The sequence below is a fragment of the Lottia gigantea genome, assembly GCF_000327385.1.
Source record: "Lottia gigantea unplaced genomic scaffold LOTGIsca_55, whole genome shotgun sequence".
In the NCBI taxonomy this organism is placed as follows: domain Eukaryota; kingdom Metazoa; phylum Mollusca; class Gastropoda; family Lottiidae; genus Lottia; species Lottia gigantea.
Genome location: NW_008709889.1, coordinates 853,011 through 876,242, shown reverse-complemented (window position 1 = coordinate 876,242; position 23,232 = coordinate 853,011). Strand labels below are relative to the sequence as shown.

General features: G+C 36.1%; 2 protein-coding genes across 2 annotated transcripts in view; both read left to right on the top strand.

The window, feature by feature from the left end:
• Positions 1-1,191: 1,191 nt before the first annotated feature.
• On the top strand, positions 1,192-14,791 carry LOTGIDRAFT_166024 (hypothetical protein; the record flags this gene model as incomplete). The annotated part of the gene is made up of 5 exons (XM_009063071.1): positions 1,192-1,654; positions 11,847-12,335; positions 13,627-13,802; positions 14,008-14,262; positions 14,561-14,791. The coding sequence occupies 5 exons, from the start codon at positions 1,192-1,194 to the stop codon at positions 14,789-14,791; spliced, it is 1,614 nt and encodes a 537-aa protein (XP_009061319.1).
• Positions 14,792-18,739: 3,948 nt separating this feature from the next.
• LOTGIDRAFT_126851 (hypothetical protein) overlaps positions 18,740-23,232 on the top strand; it is a gene marked incomplete at both ends in the record, with an annotated part of 7,023 nt that continues 2,530 nt past the window's right edge. Inside the window, 2 exons of the mRNA XM_009063070.1 lie at positions 18,740-18,991; positions 21,042-21,167. Coding sequence (XP_009061318.1) covers positions 18,740-18,991; positions 21,042-21,167 — 378 coding nt within the window. The remainder of the gene's footprint in view (positions 18,992-21,041; positions 21,168-23,232) is intronic.

Genomic DNA, 23,232 nt, shown 5'->3' with positions numbered 1-23,232 from the left:
CGCTGAGTATGGCATAAGAAACCTCAAGATGGAACTTTAGCGATATTGGTTGTAAATACAATCAGATTATGATAGGCAAGAAAACGTCAAAAGGCATTCAAGGACCGAGGTAGAAGTGCAAACTAGCTGGTCGATTTAGGGATTCATTCATTCATTTACAATTAATAACAGGTGCCATCAATTAATGTTGAAATCAAAGACATCTTCACCTTTTTTTCCACAGTTTTTTGCCTTTACATTCCATAAGTGTAGGCTCCATCAAAAATTACTTTCGTGTCCTAAGAATGTACGCAAGACTTCAAAGATCGACAATTAACTAGTTTCATTGATTTTAAGATTAACCAATCGACACGCCGTATATTTGACAGACAGGTGAAATCAGGCAAGCTTTTAACCAATAAGGTGAGAGCATTATAAGAAGAGGTTCACGTGAGATTATCTCGAGATTTCTTTGATATACCATAATTCACCGACTCGTAACGTGCAGGTACAACACGTGTTTATATTTAACAGTTGGTTTTAATTTTCTAATTTATGGAAACAAGAATATTAAAAAGGAAAAACTAAATCTGAAGCCTTCATATTTCGTGAAGATAGCTGAATTAGTAAAATATTTTTATCGAATTTGTACACCAAACAGAATACTACACATATAGTCATTAATAACAAAAACGGATATTGTGAATGAATTTCAAACACAAAACAACTTGCTTAGCAGACGACAGAAAACATCAAAGGAAACCGCTTCCCGTTCAGGTGGATTGGATTTGTAATTTTCATCATTAGTCGTTCTGATTTAGAATGTCTGAACGTTGATTAAAAACACGGAGTTATTTGAATATTATAAGACAGTGTTTTTTAACCGTTGGGTGTCATTTTACTTAACTTGTGATATTTGTGTAAATCGAAGGCGGTTAAAATTGTGTAGAAAAGATAATAATGTGAAGTGTGAGAATTGCCTGTAAAAATATTCAATATTTGTTAAAGAGAAGTATTCTTAAGTGTTTTTATGGCAAAAGAATTGACGGGATGTTTTCTATGCACTATTTGACTTATTTCAAGTGTTTGAGTACCAACAAACTATTGTTCACACCGACTCAATGCATTCCACGCTCAAGTAGCCATTCAATACCAAACTAAAAAACAGGCTTGATTGATTGGAAATTTATTCGTTCTAACAAACACGTTAAAATGTTGTTAAACTTTAGAACTGTTTTTCATTTGTGTTGTGCGATATATCTACACATTGTCATTGTGGCAGGGGTTGTGTCCTCATATCACAGAGGAAAGCCATGGACACAAACAAATCAAGTCTACGAAACGGGTAACAGAGTCAAAAGGTGGTCGAATGCAGCCTTCCATTACGTGCATAATCTAAATTGTGACAGTATTTTCTTTACGACTACGAAAGAATGTCGCAGTCTGGTTTCCGTACCTAAATCTGCCATGAACATACATGTTGCATTACCGTCTGCTTACGGTAAATATAAAACTATACTACCCGACGATTCTCTGTCCAGACATCAGCTTCATCAAGCAGTGATGGTCGTGGATCCGTACCCCCGGGCTAATTTTGGTCACCTGGTAATAGTGTTCTATATAGATATTGGTGTTACAAGCAACATGTGCCAGAAATCTGGTGGAGTGTATTTAGGTAGGTTTCTCATTAGTTTTTTGTGGGTTATTCAAGGTCATTTAGCACATAGTTTTAATTCAAAACACCACTAATTATCAATTATTGAGAGTATCATACTGCGTTTACGAAGTATACCATTATATGAAGATAATATAACATTGCCGTCCCTGAACCCGGGCTACCCTCCTACGGTATGGGACATCCAACATCTAGTATCCTGCTATAACAACGACAGTCGAATTGCTTTCAACATCTAAATATCCTGCTACAACAACCGTGTGCGACTACTTCCAACACCTAACATCCTGCGACAACAACGGTTTGCGACATGCTTCCAACATCTGACATCCCCCTACAACAATGGTATGCGACATGCTTCCAAGATCTAACATCCTCCTACAACAACGATATGCAAATCGAAAAAGAAAATCTAACATTGACACCCTCTTACAACATTATCCTTCAACAACGGTATGCTACTTGCTTCCAACATCTAACATCCTGATACAACAACGGTATGCGACTTGCTTCCAACATCTAACATCATCCTACAACAACGGTATGCGACTTGCTTCCAATATCTAACATCCTCCTACAACAACGATATGCAAATCGAAGAAAATCTAACATTGACACCCTCTTACAACATTATCCTTCAACAACGGTATGCTACTTGCTTCCAACATCTAACATCCTGATACAACAACGGTATGCTGCTTGCTTCCAACATCTAACATCCTCCTACAGCAATGGTATGCGACATGCTTCCAACATCTAACATCCTCCTACAACAACGATATGCAAATCAAAGAAAATCTAACATTGACACCCTCTTACAACATCATCCTACAACAACGGTATGCTACTTGCTTTCAACATCTAACATCCTCCTACAACAACGGTATGCTACTTGCTTCTAACACCTAACATACTGATACAACAACGGTATGCTACTTGCTTCCAACATCTAACATCCTGATACAACAACGGGATGCGACTTGCTTCCAACATCTAACATCCTAATACAACAACGGTATGCTACATGCTTCCAATATCTAACATCCTCCTACAACAGCGGTATGCTACATGCTTCCAACATCTAACATCCTCCTACAACAACGGTATGCGACATGCTTCCAACATCTAACATCCTACAACAACGGTATGCGACTTGCTTCCAATATCTAACATCCTCCTACAACAATGGTATGCTACTACATGCTTCCAACATCTTACATCCTGATACAACAACGGTATGCGACTTGCTTCCAACATCTAACATCATCCTACAACAACGGTATGCGACTTGCTTCCAACATCTAACATCCTGATACAACAACGGTATGCGACTTGCTTCCAACATCTAACATCATCCTACAACAACGGTATGCGACTTGCTTCCAATATCTAACATCCTCCTACAACAACGGTATGCTACCTGCTTCCAACACCTAACATCCTGCGACAACAACGGTATGCTACTTGCTTCCAATATCTAACATCCTCCTACAACAACGGTATGCGACATGCTTCCAACATCTAACATCCTCCTACAACAACGATATGCTACATGCTTCCAACATCTAACATCCATCTACAACAACGGTATGCTACTTGCTTCCAAGACCTAACATCCTGCGACAACAACGGTATGCTACTTGCTTCCAATATCTAACATCCTCCTACAACAATGGTATGCGACATGCTTCCAACATCTAACATCCTCCTACAACAACGATATGCTACATGCTTCCAACATCTAACATCCTCCTACAACAACGGTATCCTACTTGCTTCTAAGACCTAACATCCTGCGACAACAACGGTATGCTACTTGCTTCCAATATCTAACATCCTCCTACAACAACGGTATGCTACTTGCTTCCAACATCTAACATCCTCCTACAACAACGATATGCTACATGCTTCCAATATCTAACATCCTCCTACAACAACGGTATGCTACTTGCTTCCAACATCTAACATCCTCCTACAACAACGGTATGCTACTTGCTTCCAACATCTAACATCCTGCGACAACAACGATATGCTACATGCTTCCAACATCTAACATCCTTCTACAACAACGGTATGCTACCTGCTTCCAAGACCTAACATCCTGCGACAACAACGGTATGCTACTTGCTTCCAATATCTAACATCTCCCTACAACAACGGTATGCTATACATGGTTCCAACATCTAACATCTTTGATACAACAACGGTATGTGACTTGCTTCCAACATCTAACATCCGCTTACAACAACGATATGAAAATCGAAAAAAAATCTAACATTGACACACTCTTACAACAGAGGTATGAGACTTGATTCCATCATGGAACATCTTCTTACAACAATTATATATGATTTACTTCAACGACGGTATAAGACTTCTGAAATCTATCGTATTCCTTCAATAGTACAATTCTGTTAACTTACACATACACCAACGGTGAGCGGTTTGTTTCACCATATAACCAGAGTCATGCGAGCAGACATCACAGAGGTATCTACGAACCCTCATTGATAACAAATGAATAGACCTAGTCCAAAAATAGGATACTCGTACCCCTTTGAAGGGGGTACATGAAATGTCTCTTGGACATAAAGAAGCAATCAAAAGCGGTTGATTCTGATTCTCTGTCACAGATTGATTGATCGAGGCATTTCTCTCTGCGCATGGTAGGTGGGTGCTATCGGATGTGTCAAAACGTAGAAAAGGTCTGTGGAGTACTTGGTGTAAGTGATCAACCGACTTATCATTTACTAAGGAAATATCGCACTCTACATCAGAGATGACAATACAGACTAATTAACCTGGTTACTTAGTCTTTTGATTAATGAACCGTTTATCAACATTCATCGTTTGAAAAAGAACAGAGAAAAAACCCATAGAATAACATTACTTACTTTAAACAATCACAACTGTCTTAAAAATTCATAGCGTAAACTAACTCAAATTGTTTATCACGCTGGACACGAAATACATCAAATGAAGCCTCGTTTTGTTACTTCCTGTTCTGGTCCTTCTGATTCTCTGTTACAGTGTTAGTTGCAAATGTCTTCAAAGTCTACTGTAAGCCATCATCGCGCACATAATTTACTTCCTATTAAAGAATTATTATGTTTGAAATAACAGTGAAATGTCACATATTTTGTCAGAGCAGAATAATTATCGTGAAATCTGTTCTGTGAAAAGGGAGCAGTCATTTGTGTTCTCTCAATGAAAGGATGATGTGGTAATTAATTAGTACACTGTAGTATACGTTTGACCGTAAAGACACAGTGCCAAGGGGTTTGAGTTTATTTTCTGTAAACCATACCAGGCCGGTATATGAGATTGTCTTCTTCAATTATATATTGTTATGGATTGTTGAAGGTATTTATCTCAATGGTCAAACTGTTAGCGATCTTATCTATAACAAACTGACTATTCGCTCTCTGATCAAAGCTGTAGCCGACTTTTAAACAATTATTTCAACTCAAAGTCATAACTGTAAATAATTATGGAACACCATAAGGATCGCGAGCGGGCTTCATGCAATTACATCCCAACTAAAAAGTACAATTTTCTTTGGACAATTTTCCTAATGCTTGCTTCGATCATGCAAACAACCCTTAAGGGTGACAAGTAACAGTCGGTGATCCACTAGTCGCAACCTGAGCTAACACAATGCACTGTGCAATAATATTTTTACTATTTTCTTGGCTAGTAAAACGACGATACGAGTATAATAAGTGAATAAAGTTTGTTGGACCTAGTTGCAGCACATAAACTTTCTACGTTCTTCTTCGCTGTTGGTAGATTCTAAACAGGATCAAACAACTGTCTGGCATACTAACAATTCTAAACTTTACTAGCAGAATAACAGACTAATAGGTTTAAACTTACTGCACCCCAAAACAACTTCAATAAAATCACCATGTACAAAATTCCACGCATGCAGTTGATATATCAACTATTGCTATTCGTTATCACCCATTTCTTATTTACAACAACATAAATTATCAAATTCTATTTTTTACTCCCCATTGGCTGTCTTAGACTTCCTTTGATCTTAGGCCAAATTACCGACATTTATTCTTTAAAACATTTGAAAAACATAACTTTAGTGTATTTAAAGTGATACTACGTCTTAGAATACACTCGTCCTGTGGCTAATATGTGTGTTTAATAGTGACCATTGGTTAAATAAGTATGCATCCCACACTTCATCAAGTTTGCGACAATAAAACTATAATCAAAATTTTTATAAAAAGTGAGCAAGCGACAAGTCCGTTCAGTTTGAGAAAAAAAGAGTCTGGGTAATCAACGCTAAAACAGGAAACAATCATCTTCCGGTGTATACAAATAAACTTTGCCAATGATTAATATTCGTTGAAAATTGTGTTAGTGATGGAGTATTCATTCTAAATTATATGAATTGCTTTTTCGCGGAGTTGCTTAATCTCCTACGAGGCATTATTATTCCGTCTTCAAAATATGTCTGACAATGTCGAGGTCAATTCAATAGTAGAGGTCAAGGTCGCAGGAAACCCCACTTGAGAGTTACTTCCCCTTGAAAATTACACCGGATTTCCTAGACTCACGATTTGAAAATCGCTTAATGGATGCATTAAGCGTTTTATAATTGATTACTTGATTTTGTGGATATATCGGATTAAAGAGGAATTTTGATGTATAGTTAGGACACCAGGTAAGTCCACTGATGGATATATACTGTTATTGGCCAAATTTGAGCAAAATTAAAATTTGATGTTCTTCCTAAGACGTAGTATCCCTTTAACGAAGTACAGAAGTATTTTTAAAATATACTCTGATAGTAGGGTAATGTTATATTCTTTATACTTTACATCTCCGGTTTCCTATTTATTGTTAATTAAATTATATTAAAGTGTTGAAAGTTTAATTCTAACACAGGATAGGCTTGCTTCTACTTGTATAAATTATTATTAGTATTTCTTTGAAGTCCAAAGGAATTGTGAATATTTTAAGTGTAGATCTGAATTTAGATTTCTAATATGTTAATTATATTTGAGAGAGAGCACAATATTCTGATAATCACACAAAGAAAAGAAAAATGAACCAATCTATATTAAACTGGGTGCAAAATATGAACTTGTGAGTGTGAACTACGATTGGTCAGGAAATAAGTTTTTGACCAATTATTTTTTTTTTAAGACAAATGAAAAGAATTGGGGAAACTTATATTAGCCTTTATTAGCTGTCTTTGTTATTAGTCATTGCGACTAGACTGGATTGTAACTAAGTTCTAAAGCTATCTAGATCTACGATATAGATTAGCTGATTGACCAATTGTATAAATATATTGATAAATAAATTACATCAGATCGATGTCAACATAAACACAATTAGTCATTTGCATTTCATGTTATTACAAGAACCGAACTGCCTTTTCTATATCGGTATCTGAAGAGTCACTTAAAACCTCCCTCAAACATGTTACTCGATTGAAGGGTTCTGCTCTCTTCATTATTTCTTTACTATTTATATACACTTATGATCTGAACAAGAAAGCGTTAAATAATTCTTTAAATATCGTTCCAATCCCCTTAAAACCAATTAGTGCAAAAGTTAACATATATTAGGGTCGTGACTGTTTGAGAAAGGTTGAAACCCATTGTTATGCTATTTGATAAAGGTATTATCCAACCCCCTTGTTCATATTAAAACGCCTTCCTGATAATCTTAATTGAATACGTGTCTCATTAAAATGTTAACTATATCATAATATCTTCGCCTTAAAAGAGAGTATGAAACATTATTTAGTTTTATAATTGAAAACTTATTTTTTGATTCTCCACCAATTTATTTGACGGCCCCTTCACGGCATTGGTCATTTGAAGAAAAACAATATCTAATTTCATCCAAAGTTCTCATGTGGTTTCCGTATTACTTTCCAGATTAAACACAAGGTTGAGTTTGTACGGATATATAAAATTTGGTTGTATCGGCTGGGGAAGCAAATATAAACGATTATCCATATAGTAAATGTAAGGAAATAACAATTGTTCTGCTTAGGGGTGGTAGATTCTTCACCATGTGATTTCTATTACTCCAGAATGTGTGAAACATACCAAATGACGATGACTGAGTACGTTCATCCCATTCATGCTTCTACACTAATTATCTAAAACTCAAAGTACGCACTAATTGTTCATCATCTGACTTTTCATACCATTACTAACCCATATTTCATGTACGATAATCCGTAACCTGTTGACATCCATAGTCTTGCTAATCCGTAACCCTGTTTACAGAATACATACCTAATTCGTACCCACTTTGATATATTGGTTTTGTAAAGGAAGGTATCTATTTGAAACAGTAAGTTGTTGTTTGTTATTATATATGTGTGGGCCTGGGTGGGTGGCCTTAACTTCTATAATGTTAATCGAAAGGGGGACATTTCGAGATATCACTTGTATATCATAAGATGTTTTTAATCCTACTATTTTCTAAATAACAGTTGGGGGCGATGAATGATATGGTTATTTAGAGACAGGTTATTTTCAAATAAGTAGATTATTTTTGTATTTTGATTGAAGCTAGTTTACCTTTTCAATCGCGGATTCACGATGCAGGTTTTCGATTAGACTTACACTTTTACACGAAACATTCATACACAGAATACAACTAATTCTACTGTTAAAGGTTTTGGCAATTCATTACGATTATCATCATTACGAAAAATTTCCACTTGTGTTAATGGAGACAAAGGCATCGTATAATGAAAGTTATTTAAGTTTTACATTTTGTTTCATCAAAGACAAAAGAGGAGGGATGGGGATGCCAGTTGCTTTTTTCAGCAAACTGTAATTTGCACAACGACCTACCCGACCAGAATCTACGATCATCCAGTTGCCCGCAGATGCTGCGACACATCCAATGAGATGCATTGAATCGCCATTTGACGTGACCCCGCCAACCCCACCCAACCTCTCCTCGTATGGACGTTTTTGAATACGTAATGTTGATGTATATATTAATTGTAGAGGAGCTAAATATAGCTTTATTGAAAACACGCGGCCAGATTAAGATAGTTAAAAATGAAACAATCATTGATAACCGACTGTTTCTGGAGTTTAAATATATGACGTGATAACAAACATAAGTTTATCAAATGTTGGTCTTATGAATAGCTGCTCTGTATGTTTTGATGCCGTTCAGATTGGGGCCTAAATCTTTTCACCTATTCCTCCTAGATGTTTCGATTTGAAATGATTGTCTCAAATGTCATAATTGCCAGCCTTAAATAAAAGGTGTTTGGTTGGTGTTATGTAAATAAAAATTCGATTTGGTGATTTACAGAATTCACGCGTCAATAAGAGAGAAACATTCTAAATCAAGGCCTGAAGGTATTGGTTAACTTCAAATCCTGTAATGCATTCTCTTGATATAATTTTCAGAGCAGAATCAATCTTATTTCATTTTGTAAACCTGTTATTCAATATATAATTTAAAGTCGGCATTTGCAGGGGTTGATTTTGGGTCTTTATTGTGCTGTAATAGTCATAAGAAGTACTAAAACGAACGAAAACCACATAATCCATTCAAATATACCTCAAACTAGAAATTTCACTGTCTATTCCTATATACGTGTTTTCTATACAAGGCATAATCTCTCTAAAATTCGAATTTTTAACTTTCAAACGTGAACATTATGGATACATATGGATTTGAAGGCTCAAAGCTATGAACACTATTACTGTTTATGTAAGCTAAAAACAAATCCTGTTTCTGAAACTAAGGTATGATTGGTCGAACAGATAGCGAAGGTGCTTCTTTAAAAATCTTTAAAACACGAATCTTTTTCTTTGTGACAAATTGGAAGTGGAGTAGATTGGAAAGTTAAACAACATGAAGAATTTATCCGGGGAAGATATCTATTCAAGGATTAAATCAATCATAGCTACACATTTCCATATAATAATTTAATAAGAAACTGAGCTTGTGTTGACCCTATCATTTATAGAGTGATTGAAATCGAACTGAGAAATTCAAGCAGATATATGTTTGTTTTATTGCGATAGTCAAAACTCACAATTAGCATGACGGATATATATTTCCGTTCTTTTTCGGAAAAGAGTTTCAACCGCCAATTTAGCACAGTTTTCATAACACTGAATCTACCTATGATGCTGCCAACGGATTACCGTTTGAGAAATTGTAAAAACGAGCAGATGTACTACGACCAGTTCAAACTATTTATTACTGGCACATGTTTGATGTGTTTCGGACTAACAAATTACATGCTATTTGGTACATACTAGTTATGTAAGTAATATATAACTAGTGCAGTTGCACAGATTCAAGCAACCTAAATTCCCAATTATAACCATGCAATAACCTACTAATTGATAATGGATATATGATTAACTTTAAAAATAAACCCCAGTCTTCACTAAGGTGCAGGCTCTGAGTTTAGCGCATAAAATAGCAAAATAGCTTGGAAATAAAATAGCTCCTCCTAAAGTTGCCCATAGAAAGCTACCATTGCAGATAGGGCTATTCTAATAAAGCTATTGTAGCAAACGCTAAAATAGCACCTGCAGCTATTCTAATTACGCTATTGTAGCAAACGCTAAAATAGCACCTACAGCTATTCTAATAACGCTATTGTAGCAAACGCTAAAATAGCACCTACAGCTATTCTAATTACGCTATTGTAGCAAACGCTAAAATAGCACCTACAGCTATTCTAATAACGCTATTGTAGCAAACGCTAAAATAGCACCTACAGCTATTCTAATTACGCTATTGTAGCAAACGCTAAAATAGCACCTACAGCTATTCTAATAACGCTATTGTAGCAAACGCTAAAATAGTACCTACAGCTATTCTAATTACGCTATTGTAGCAAACGCTAAAATAGCACCTACAGCTATTCTAATAACGCTATTGTAGCAAACGCTAAAATAGCACCTACAGCTATTCTAATTACGCTATTGTAGCAAACGCTAAAATAGCACCTACAGCTATTCTAATTACGCTATTGTAGCAAACGCTAAAATAGCACCTACAGCTATTCTAATTACGCTATTGTAGCAAACGCTAAAACAGCGCCTACAGCTATTCTAATAACGCTATTGTAGCCGTTGACTATGACTCTATTAAAACCAGCAAATAGCCGCTATTTTAGCGCTTTTCTAAGATAACGTTATTAGAATAGCTGTAGCCGCTATTTTAGTGTTATCACGTATTGAACCAAGTATTAATTTTAAGGTTAGGTTGAGGACTGGTATTAGTTATTAACAATGTATTGACTTTAGGGTTAGGTTGAGGGCTGGTATTAGTTATTAACAATGCATTGACTTTAGGAATTTAAGGTTGTAATATTGCGGTTAAGCAATGTAACGAAAGCACAGGCACAGGCATGTAGGCGTAACCTCTAGTGATAGAGCAATGTTTGTGAAGTTAGTTTAAAAGAGTGATATAGAATATTTGAAATGCAAATCCATTATCTTCCGAATCTGAAATATATAAGAAGAATACTGGTTCCAACAGGAACATTAATAACCATGGAAATCATGATAAACATTTTCACTGATGAAACTGAGGAATTGTCCTATATTAAATGAAAAGGAAAATGCGTATTTCATATAAAAAATATATATAATTTATTAAGTGAAAATAGTATACATGTATGATATTTTTGCGAGGAAACTCTTCAATTGCAAGTTATCATAAATAAGAAATATTAATTAAAGGAAATGTATTAAACCTATGGAAGGGGGATGGGGGGTAATCTACCACGGACTAAGATATCATTTAGACAGGGTTAGGTTGAGGGCTGGTATTAGTTATTAACAATGTATTGACTTTAGGGTTAGGTTGAGGGCTGGTATTAGTTATTAAAAATGTATTGACTTTAGGGTTAGGTTGAGGGCTGGTATTAGTTATAAACAATGTATTATCTTTAAGGTTAGGTTGAGGGCTCGAAAATAGCCTCTATTTTTGAAAATAAAATAGCTATCCCAAAAGTTTATTCTACACAGGCTATTTTAGAAAGCACCAATAATCGCCAATCACATCTGAGTTTTACTCAGTTTTACGCAGCAATAATTCCACCTGAACCCAGTATTTTCGGATAATAATATGTATATGGTATACTACATGTATAATACCTATCACCATTATTAGTTATCAACATATACTAACAGGCTTTACTTTATTGTATTTTCAGAAAATAGCGAGTGTATGACCCTGGCTTTAAGAAAAAGATGTCGAAATACAATGGGAAGAAAATCCAAGAGAAGAAATTACGCCCGACGTTGTGAGATTAACTTTTTACCAGTTGTTCACCTTCAATCCAACAGAGACGCCAAAGTATACATGGCCAAACGAACAAATCATTTGAAATGTATGTCCCATGTGGCTGGATTTGGTTCATGTCCTACACTGAGAACAGTGAATGAAACGAGAAAGATTATTTGTAATCCAATTCGTGATAATACTCAAAGATGTGCAACAACTCACCAGACTGTTCGAACGAGCTGTCGTTTATTTGAAATCTGCGATCAGGCTGTGCTCGTTTCTGGTGGTTGGAACCGACACACCACAGGGTTACGTCATAAGCAGAATATCGAACACGTTTATGATTTCTTCAGATCCAATGGTTTTAAAAGACGAAACATTAAAATATTCTTTGCAAATGGTGCTCAATCATTGATACGTAAGTATTTTGTAGAGACATATTGTCTCAAAATACGTACATATTTGTGTTGCATCCTGCAATTAATTGGCATTAGCAGGGTCCATTTTATCATATCTGTACTAATTGTAGACTATAATATACGAAGGTTACATGTATTATAATATGTTTTGGAAAGCCTTTTATGTCATCGTGGAAAACTATTTAACAAATACTAGTTAGAAATATAATCTAATGACCGTAGTAGACAGATAGTGCTTTAAATGACCAAACTATGATTGTAATCACTAAACTTTACAGTTATTCCATCGTCCAATACATGTACTTCCACTTTTTCCAATCTTTAACTTTCAGTTTAATAAGAGTTTAGTTTAAACAAAAAGAATCTAGTTTCACTATGGGACTTCCGGTCCAATAACTTGACCTTCATCATAAAACGTACGTGAACATTTGATGTCACACCAACAAAAAAATGCAAAGGAACAAACAGTCGTGGAACAGATAAAGAACGATTTGATAGACGACAAATCACAGACTCTTTCGTCTTCGTTTTGTTTTGTTTACCTTCTGTCCACTGTATAAAGAATTATTTTTATTGATCATCCACGCGCAGTCGAGTAAGGGTTAATTGGTTATATTAGACAGAGTTATCGAACTTTAAAAGACTCTCTACGACTAGAATATCAAAGATTCAATGAACCTTGTAATTATTTTTCTCTCTTTCTTCTCGGCTCGTCTTTATCTTCAATAGACATAGTTAAAGATAAGTTCAAAGACACATTCCCTTTTTCCCCTCAACTCTTCTTTTATCGAATTGATAAGACTTTGATCTTACGTTTGTTCCTAGAGAAACGGTGATAAAATAACCAAGAAAATAGTAAAGTTTGGCCAATCTTTATCATCAGATATTGGTCATTCTTATCTGAAAGAGAAATAAACTAGTCTTTGATTTTCTGATTTATATTCCTTCATTGGCGTGGATGTTATGGCCCTTTTTTCTGTAATACAGGTATAAAGGCAAATATATCAAAGACATTAAGCTATAAGTTACTGGTATTCTTTAAATGCTACGAATAAAGAAACAAACGTTGCAATTTTACCTAAATAATTCTGTAAATGGCAGAAAATGAATGGGAATTTAATATCCTTTACATCTGTAAGTGCTTGATTTTCGGGGGTTATCCATACGGTACGGTAGCCGTACAGTGACCTCTGCAAAATGAACACTCAAAATAGAATAAAGGAAGTCTGCTTTGCGATTTCTATACATACATATCCATTTGCAAATTACACTTATTGTTGTTTACTGCAGGCCGTGGTGATCCACCCCAGAGAGTTTACCCAGCTGCGATGAAACTTGCTTTAAGATACCACTTGAGAAAACTGTGTCTATCGTCACACTGTGTTGATTCATTGGTGCTGTATCTCAATTCTCCAGCTAAAAACGACGGAATTAGTCTACTGTGGGACATCAATAGTGATGGTTTGGTAAGTTGTGTTAAGTCGAATCTCGTGGAATCTCGACCGAAGGATGACGGATAAACTAATTATTAAGGCGGCTCCCAGTCCACCAGAACCACGAAAGAGACCATGTAGCAGCTTATATAATATTGGACACCGATTTCGTATCCCGTGTGAATAACCGTCCATTTTAGGAGCATGATAGAAATCTGTTCTTATTTCTAAATTTCAGGCCGAGGATAATGAAAAGTATCCTGTATCAGAACTAAAAGATGATCTGAGGAATTGTGCTGCTAAAAATGTTCATCTTATAGTTGATCAGAGTTATTCTGGAATTATTGCCGAGGCTTTTCACAATTCACCGGAACATTCCAATATTATTGTATTTACGAGTGGAAGGAGTAACGAGTATTCGTATGATGACGAGTTTACCTTACATTGGACTCTTTACAACCAGTCTCGATCGTGTACTAGAGATATATTCGAGGTTTGTGTTACTTTTTTTTTAGTTTTTTCCAGGTTTTGTCCGCACTTCCTCAAAGCAAAAGGTAACAGCGGAACCGTGACATTCGGGGCTCCCCTTGCAACAGCAGCAACAATCGTTTGCGGTATTGAACCGAGAAGTTTAAAAATCATTGGTTTTATTAGGTTCCTAGCAACATTGTTCAAAGTTTTCAAATTCTTCGTGTGTCCTTTAACTCTCTTTCTATAAGTTCTTATATGAGTTCTTTCATTTACTCCAAATATACTTTCATTGCCATTTCATTGCTTTTGTCCTTTTGCAGCAAAGTAAGAATGCAGTGAAACATTCAACCCCTCAACTTGGTGAAGGAAGACTTGGTCAAGTAAAGAAAACAGTGTTTGGTGCTCCTTGTGATACGTCACCTGCTTACACTAACAGGGAACTACGTCATAAATATTTGGGGTGCCAGAATCTCCCCACAGCTGTGTGGTTAATGAAGATGTTACAGCGGGATGATGGTATTCCTGGACTAAATAAAAAGAAATTAATGTGAAGTGTAAACCGATACCATTTTGTACTGGTTTGGTGTCATGAATTAAACTTATATTCAAAAATATAGTCCATATATCAAGACATGAATGTTAATGGTCAAACTCTGAAATTGACGTCAGATAGTGACATTCAGTGAATTCGAAACTCGATCATGTATATATTTATGTATCGTGATGAATGGTATTTTTTAAATTGTGAACCATACACATGGTTTAGTGACTTGGCCTATTGAGAGTTGAATGCAATGCGATAGTGCATCTTGTTCCGTTTTTTTGTGATCGATATCATGGACATACAAAACCGACAGGGTTGAATGCACACGCGCAAATGTTTTACCATTAATGAGTGTCAAATTCCTGTCCATATCATTATATGATTTTGATTTTAAGAATCTGTCGAAATGATAACATTGTCGGCCTTAAATGTGGATATTGATATTTTAGCGAATCAATGTGAACGTTCATTCAAATCGAATTTGAGTGATCTTATTTGATTAACAGTAAGTGCTGGTTGAATACTCGGGTCGGCATATAGTTTGTGAGTCTTAACATAAAACAACACTTCGGACCATGTTAATTTCGCATGGCTATTGCATATGAACATGTTTGTAGAGAGTGTCATTTGATTCGTGCCCTAGCAAAGGTTAATTGCCCCTGCCTATCATTCAAGGGATGTGTTGAAAGATATTAGAATTGATATATGAATGTATAAACTTGTCGTTTAATGCATGAAATCTATAACCAATATGATTATCAGACATGTTGCGAATCTCGTCAATAGCGTGGAACAACGGGTAAAGGGAAGGTACTCAATTACTCAATGAATTTCCCTGTGCAAACTGACATTAAACTAGAAATAGACTGAAAATGTCACCTGCAAGTGTTCTCACATACGTAGTAGCCTCGTCAGAAGAAAAGCCGAATTGAATATTTGAACATGCAGATAATTTCACAACATAAAAAGAGTACGAACGCATTCGAACGTTCCTAGAGAATTTTACAATTTCATGGATGTTTTTCCTCTCAAAAAAATAAAATAAAATAAAGTAGATTCTGAAATTCTAAAAGTTTGATTATAGAAATGATCTTTATTTCTGTTAGATCTAGAATTGTAAATGGTAATGTTATATTTATATATTTAATGAATATAACTGAATAAATGTAATCAAAATGAAATAACGCAAGACTCACTCAAAAATTTTTCCAATAATTTATCATATAGCCCCGAACGATACGTACAAGGCGTCATATCTGAAAGAGAATTGTGTGGGAATCTCAGATCTTGTTTGCTAAGGTACAATATAATAATGTAGTGTAAATTGAAACAGTAAATTTTCCCTAAAGCACACAACATATGAAAATGAGTTTTGAACGTTACACTCCCTACTCTCGAGTATGACTGATTCTAGAGTAACAACATGCAGTGCATGAGGGAGATGCAACCGGGATAATGGCCATAGCATACTACTTTCCAATTACAAAAGGTCGCATGGTTTCGGTTGTCAGATCCGAACGACAAGACGTCTTTTTGCAAACTACATCGTTGTTCATTTTTTTATACGCCCACACGTAAGTATGGGCGTATATGGTGGTTGCCCATGTCGGTCCGTCTGTCAGTCCGTCCGTCGGTCTGTCGGTCCGTCCGTTCACATTTACCCCGTGCTCACTCTACAGACTACAGTTCTTTATGGATTCTTTTGATCTTTTGTATGTGTGTCAATATCATTATGAAGATGTGCAATATTGAACTTGGTGATGATCCGATGATTTTCTTTAGAGATATCGCATAAAACTCTGATATCGCGTTCGTTTTTTTCTCGCTTATTTTGCTCGTGCCCACCCTAAAGACTACAATTCTCCAAGGATTCTTTTGATTGTTTGTATTTGTGTATCATTATGAAGATGTGCACTATTGAATTTGGTGATGATCCGATTTTTTTTCTTGAGAGATATCGCATAAAATTCTGATAACACGTTCGTTTTTTTTCTCACTTTTTTGACTCGTGCTCACTCTACAGGCTACAGTTCTTTATGGATTCTTTTGATCTTTTGTATGTGTGTGTCAATATCATTAAGAAGATGTGCACTATTGAATTTGGTGAGGATCCGATGATTTTCTTGAGAGATATCGCATAAAACTCTAATATCGCGTTTTTTCACTTTTTTGGCTCGTGCTCACATTATAGGCTACGATATAGAGTTTGTTTTACAGTTCACATTTAGTTCTTTATCGAGCTGCTGGTGGGCGTATTCGGTTGTGAGACTTGCCGCAAGCCTATGTGTTTTTATCTGAATAATATATGATTAATTGTTCAACTTCTAATTACGCCATCGTACAAAAGTACAAAAGGTTTCAATCTTTCAAAGCATAAGAAGAATCATCTGTTTTGAGCACAGATTCATGCATATTGCTAGCAGGACTAGTATGTGCCACTTCAGACGTACCTACAGACCTCTATACCTCTTCTATCTATGTCTCTTTAGAACCTTGATAAAAAGATCAATTACATTAAGTTTAAGTTACTTACAAATATCTCGAATACAGTATACATTCTTCTGTTACTGGTCTAAGTTGATATAGAAATAAGAGCTAGGAAATCAAATAAAAAAATAGAAATTTAAATAGGTTATCAAAATAACATTATGTGGGGGTCAGAAGATTTGGTGGACCTGCTAACATATTAAGATAAACCTGGGATTCTATTGGTATGTATTTAAACATTGCCGTTTGTTGTCAATTCATGTCATATTTAGATCTTTTGGTTTTTGCAATTTTATTGTTTGACAAATTGCACCTTAGTCTCTGAAACGTGAATTATTTGAGCTAATCTAATCAGTAATAGTGTTCACATTTCACCGTCGAAATTTTAGACTTCAAGTCCATGTGTGTATCCCGACATTTTACATATATTCAAGACCCAAATCAACCTCCCAAAATATTGAACCTATCCCTCTAACAGGATGATCCTTTTTTGTCGGATATTGTCTTTCGTTAATATACAAGAAACAACGACAGAGCAATCCATAGTTTTGGAGCTTCGTTAAAGTGATCGTTCATGCACGGATTGTATAAACTTGATGGTATTAACGCTTCTGAGTTATCGGTAGGTTTAAAAAAAAGAGAAGATCAAGAAACTGAACATCGGAAAACATAATGATTAGAAAAATATAGGAATAGCAAATTAAAAAATTTATCAGTTATATTGTGAATGATTCAATGACCACCCTGTTAACCAAGGTTAACCCTGTAAGCTGTCATCAACTGACAGATATCATAAATAGTCAAACTAAACTATATCAATTTTAATATAATGTAGATACTGAATTTAAATTATGACTCGTGCTAAATTAATATTAGTTAAAGTTTTGACAAATGGTCTGTTTCAATCTGTACATGTGATATGCGTTTTGTTTTGGTTGAGTGTTCAACGTAATTTATATTCTGAAATATCAGTGAGTCAAATAACCTGCCACTGTATACTTTCAGAGTTTCGATAGTTAAATTCAGTTGTAATTAAACAGATTTTAAAGAGGTATTTTAAAATTCCTATGTGTAGGGCCTATCGGGGTCACAAAATATCCTTTATCACTAAGAGCCCTTCGCGATCAGTGACGTCATCAACCAGCTAATTCTAGTGGAATTGAAAGAATCCCGTATGATTTAAAATTGGAATGGTGCAAATTGATGCTATCAGTGTTCCATATACACATATTCTTTTTCAATTTCCTTGTACTCAGTGAATTCGTATTAGGAGTTTTCATGTTCCACGTTATTCTCTCTGGACTGGTAAAGCATCATCACGCAAAGTAAAGAGAGCTGTGAGCTTGTTTTATTCAGATTTCTGGTGATTTAATATTTCGACAATTAGTTCAACAGACAACATGTACTACGACATTTGATCTTGTGGTTAATTTTTTTTCCAGGTATCATGAACGTGGTACTATTTATCATGGTCTGCACCATAGTATTGGTGTCACATACCGCGAGTCAGTTTGCTCTTATTATCATAGATGTTCAAGAATGTTTTCTATCAGGAGGTAGTTTAGCTGTTACTGATGGAAACCAAGTAATTCCTGTTATAAAGAGAATTCGAGATCTGTACAAAGATGAATTCAACATGGTAGTTTTCACCCAAGACTGGCATTGTGAAAACCATGTTTCGTTTGCATCCCAATTTTCAAAAAAAGAACCATATGATACAGTAAAACTTTCTTATAACGACCAAGGTAAGAATAATATCACCTATTATGACTAATTTATACAATATACATTTAAACATAACCAGATACTTACTTGTTAACCCTTGTGCTAGAACTTGGGGTATTTCGGGACCCCAGCACCAATTTTTTTCGAATTTCCAAAATGCCATCGAAGATAGCAATTTGGTTATTTCAAACATTGTAGCTGAATGAATTTTTAATCTGTTCATGATCAGTCTACTGTGCAACAATCACAATTAGCGGATATGTTAACCTTTTAAATTGAAACACACCATGCTAGTATGTTGGGGTACATTACGATAAATGCAGTGCTAAAACTGGATTTCAGTGAATAAAATTAAATTGTAATCTACTCCTAAAGCTAGTTATCTTAGGTTAAAGTCAATTTGGCACTAAACCGAAATGTCCCCATGTCAAAATGGCCCCAAAAGTCAAAATTAGTCGAAATGACCCCAAATACAATAGTCAAAATGGCCCCTAAAATTACTCTTTGATTTCAACCAAAATCATTGGTCGAAATGATCCTCCACCCCCAAAATTAAAAATGTCCCTAGTTTAAAAAATATTCTAACTTTGATAATTAATTATAATTAGTAGCTTATCTGAGTGATTATCAAAGACTAATAATAATAGTTTGTAACTTATGTGATGATTAATGAAAGAAAAAAGACAATAGTTTATAGCTTATTGAGGTGATGATGTGTATATTGGTTTTGAAATAAATACTGTTTAAACCAAGTCAAATTTTTCCATGACAGCCAAGTAATATATAGAATTGGTTGAAAGTGGGGTCGAGTTTCAATACACCTGTAAGAATTGTATTGTACAATACGGAAACTATTAACAAATCTTAACAACATTTGATCGATAATAAACATTGACACAGTGCATCATTTCAAAGATTAAGGTTAATCTGTTATAGACACAAATTAATTCAAATTATTAAATAAATTTATGGATATATTCAATATGAAGAGTACATAATATTTTACCAAGATGAGACCTGTTCAATATAAATACAGGTCAGTTGAGACTGGTGAAATTACCTTGCTGCACTAATAATATGCCAACAACTCTTGATATTTTTTCCCGACAGGATATGCCGTGATACGACCAAAACACCTCTATCTTATTGGTCCCTGATCCAATCCCTCTACACCTATTTCGGCACCGAAATACAAACAACATACTGTCAAAACATTAATATATTATTTATTGTTAAAGTTGTTCAATGAAATAAAAAATTATTTGGTACCATTTTGACCACTTTGTAAGGGATATTTCAACTAATTTTGGGGCCATTTGGGTTAAAAATTGACTATAACACCTATTGAATCTCGGGGGTTCTGAAGTACCCCAGTAGGTCAAATTTGAGTTTTTTACACATAATTTTCAAATTATCAATAAATGTTATAACCATATCACGTTAAGCCAGCTACTTTTGAAATCTTGACCAATTGGTCAATAATTGAATCAAAACAGATGCACTCTGCTCATCCCTAGATCACAACCCGACCCTTATGTAATATTCTAGATTATAGGTTTGACTTGAAGACAGGATGACTTTCGCATATCGATATAACTATCATCTTGAATAATTGATTTGGTCAACAAGGAGTCTTTATAAAGTATTATTTGCCACACCTGGGATTATATTCCATGTTCTTTTGTTCAAAATTTCCATTATATATAAGGGGTTCCCAAATACCCCAGGTTCTATCCAATGTTATTAAAACGACGTGCTAGCACAAGGGTTAATAAAATATTGTTTTAGAAAACACCAAAAAATCGACGTGTATTATTCTTTATTTTTGGAGAAACCTAAAGCAGAATCTTATAACTTAAATATATTTTTAAAATCCGAATTCATATTTTAAAGATTTGAAGAAAATGCGAAAAGTAAGTAAAGTGACACGGTTTGCTTAAACTAAACTATATGTATAGGAATTTTTAATTTCAGGAAAGGTATGTGTAGGTGATGACGTCACCAACGACATGCCGTATGCTGCCCAATGTTCGAATTTTTCAAAGCAAATCACGCAGACTCTATGGCCTGATCATTGTATTAAGGACGTTAGTAGTGGACCAACATCCTCTAAGATATCAGAGAAGCTGAAACCCTTCCCAAACATTGTTAAAAAGGGACAGCATTGTCAGGTAAAGTAATGTTCCAGGGCCGACTGTAGTTTGTTATATATTATAAAATTCATTTTATTTGTAACTTTGTTATGAATCTAAGTTGGATTATTATGGTTATCTCCCTTGAATTTGAAATGAAATTAATAACATCATTTCAGGCATCTACACAAAGTCAAGCGCATACGAACATCGTCTTATACCTACTTAATGCCACCTTTCTTTTATTACGGAATGCAACGATTTGATTAGATTGTAGGCCATCGAATACAGCCAATCGGTACACTCGACAGAAAAACTGTAAACATTATGGCGAGGGCACTGATTTAGTCAATTAATTCTACCTCACCCGTCACTACGTCAGTGAGTTCGTCACTCCGTCAATGAGTTCGCCACTCACGTCAGTGATTCCGTCATAACGTCAATCGTCAATGCTACCGAACAAAAAATGTAATATTAATGAATTATAATCACAAAACGAAATCAAAACGAAATTTTTAGAAAGACGTACGTCGATGCTACCTTACAAAATGATGAATACTAGCGTTTCTTAAAATAAAACGAAAGAATATGCCAGTCCGTCAGTGGCGAACTCATTGACGTAATGACGTATGAAGTAGTCCAAGGCTGATATACAGCTAATTCATCCATCAATCCGTCATTGACGTCAGTCCGCCAATCATCCCAGTGACGGGTTGACGTAGTTACGTATAACATAATCCAGGTGACGGAGTGACGAACTCACTGACGGAGTGACGTATGAGGTAGCCCTCATGCATACACGCCTTATTCATCCGTCACTCCGTCAATGAATCGGTAGCTCCGTCATTCATTGCCATTGGCTTAATCCGTCATTGACGTCAGTCCGTCAATCACCCAAGTGACGGAGTGGCGAACTCATTGACGGAGTGGCGAACTCATTGACGGAGTGGCGAACTCATTGACGGAGTGACGAACTCACTGGCGGAGTGACGAACTCACTGACGTACTGACGTATGAGGTAGCCCTTATGCATACACGCCTTATTCATCCGTCACTCCGTCATTGAATCGGGAGCTCCGTCATTCATCCAAGTGACGTAGTGGCGAACTCATTGACGGAGTGACGAACTCATTGACGGAGTGGCGAACTCATTGACGGAGTGACGAACTCATTGACGGAATGGCGAACTCATTGACGGAGTGACGAACTCACTGACGGAGTGACGTATGAGGTAGCCCTAGACAGGGGAAAACATTTCATCCGTCATTCGTCGATGCTACCTTACAAAATTACAGGGCTCTATGTAGGGCGCTTCTTCATGCGTCGCTCCGGCATTGGTCTCAATGGATCCATCATTCCCGTCAGTCCGTCTTTGGCTTTATCCGTCATTGGCGTCAGTCCGTCAATCATCCAAGTGACGGAGTGGCGAACTCATTGACGGAGTGGCGAACTCATTGACGCAGTGGCGAACTCATTGACGGAGTAACAAACTCACTGGCGGAGTGACGAACTCATTGACGTACTGACGTATGAGGTAGCCCGTATGCATACACGCCTTATTCATCCGTCACTCCGTCAATGAATCGGTAGCTCCGTCATTCATCCAAGTGACGTAGTGGCGAACTCATTGACAGAGTGGCGAACTCATTGACGGAGTGACGAACTCATTGACGGAGTGGCGAACTCATTGACGGAGTGACGAACTCACTGACGGAGTGACGTATGAGGTAGCCCTCATGCATACACGCCTTATTCATCCGTCACTCCGTCAATGAATCGGTAGCTCCGTCATTCATTGCCATTGGCTTAATCCGTCATTGACGTCAGTCCGCCAATCACCCAAGTGACGGACTGGCGAACTCATTGACGGAGTGGCGAACTCATTGACGGAGTGGCGAACTCATTGACGGAGTGACGAACTCACTGGCGGAGTGACGAACTCACTGACGTACTGACGTATGAGGTAGCCCTTATGCATACACGCCTTATTCATCCGTCACTCCGTCAATGAATCGGTAGCTCCGTCATTCATCCAAGTGACGTAGTGGCGAACTCATTGACAGAGTGGCGAACTCATTGACGGAGTGACGAACTCATGACGGAG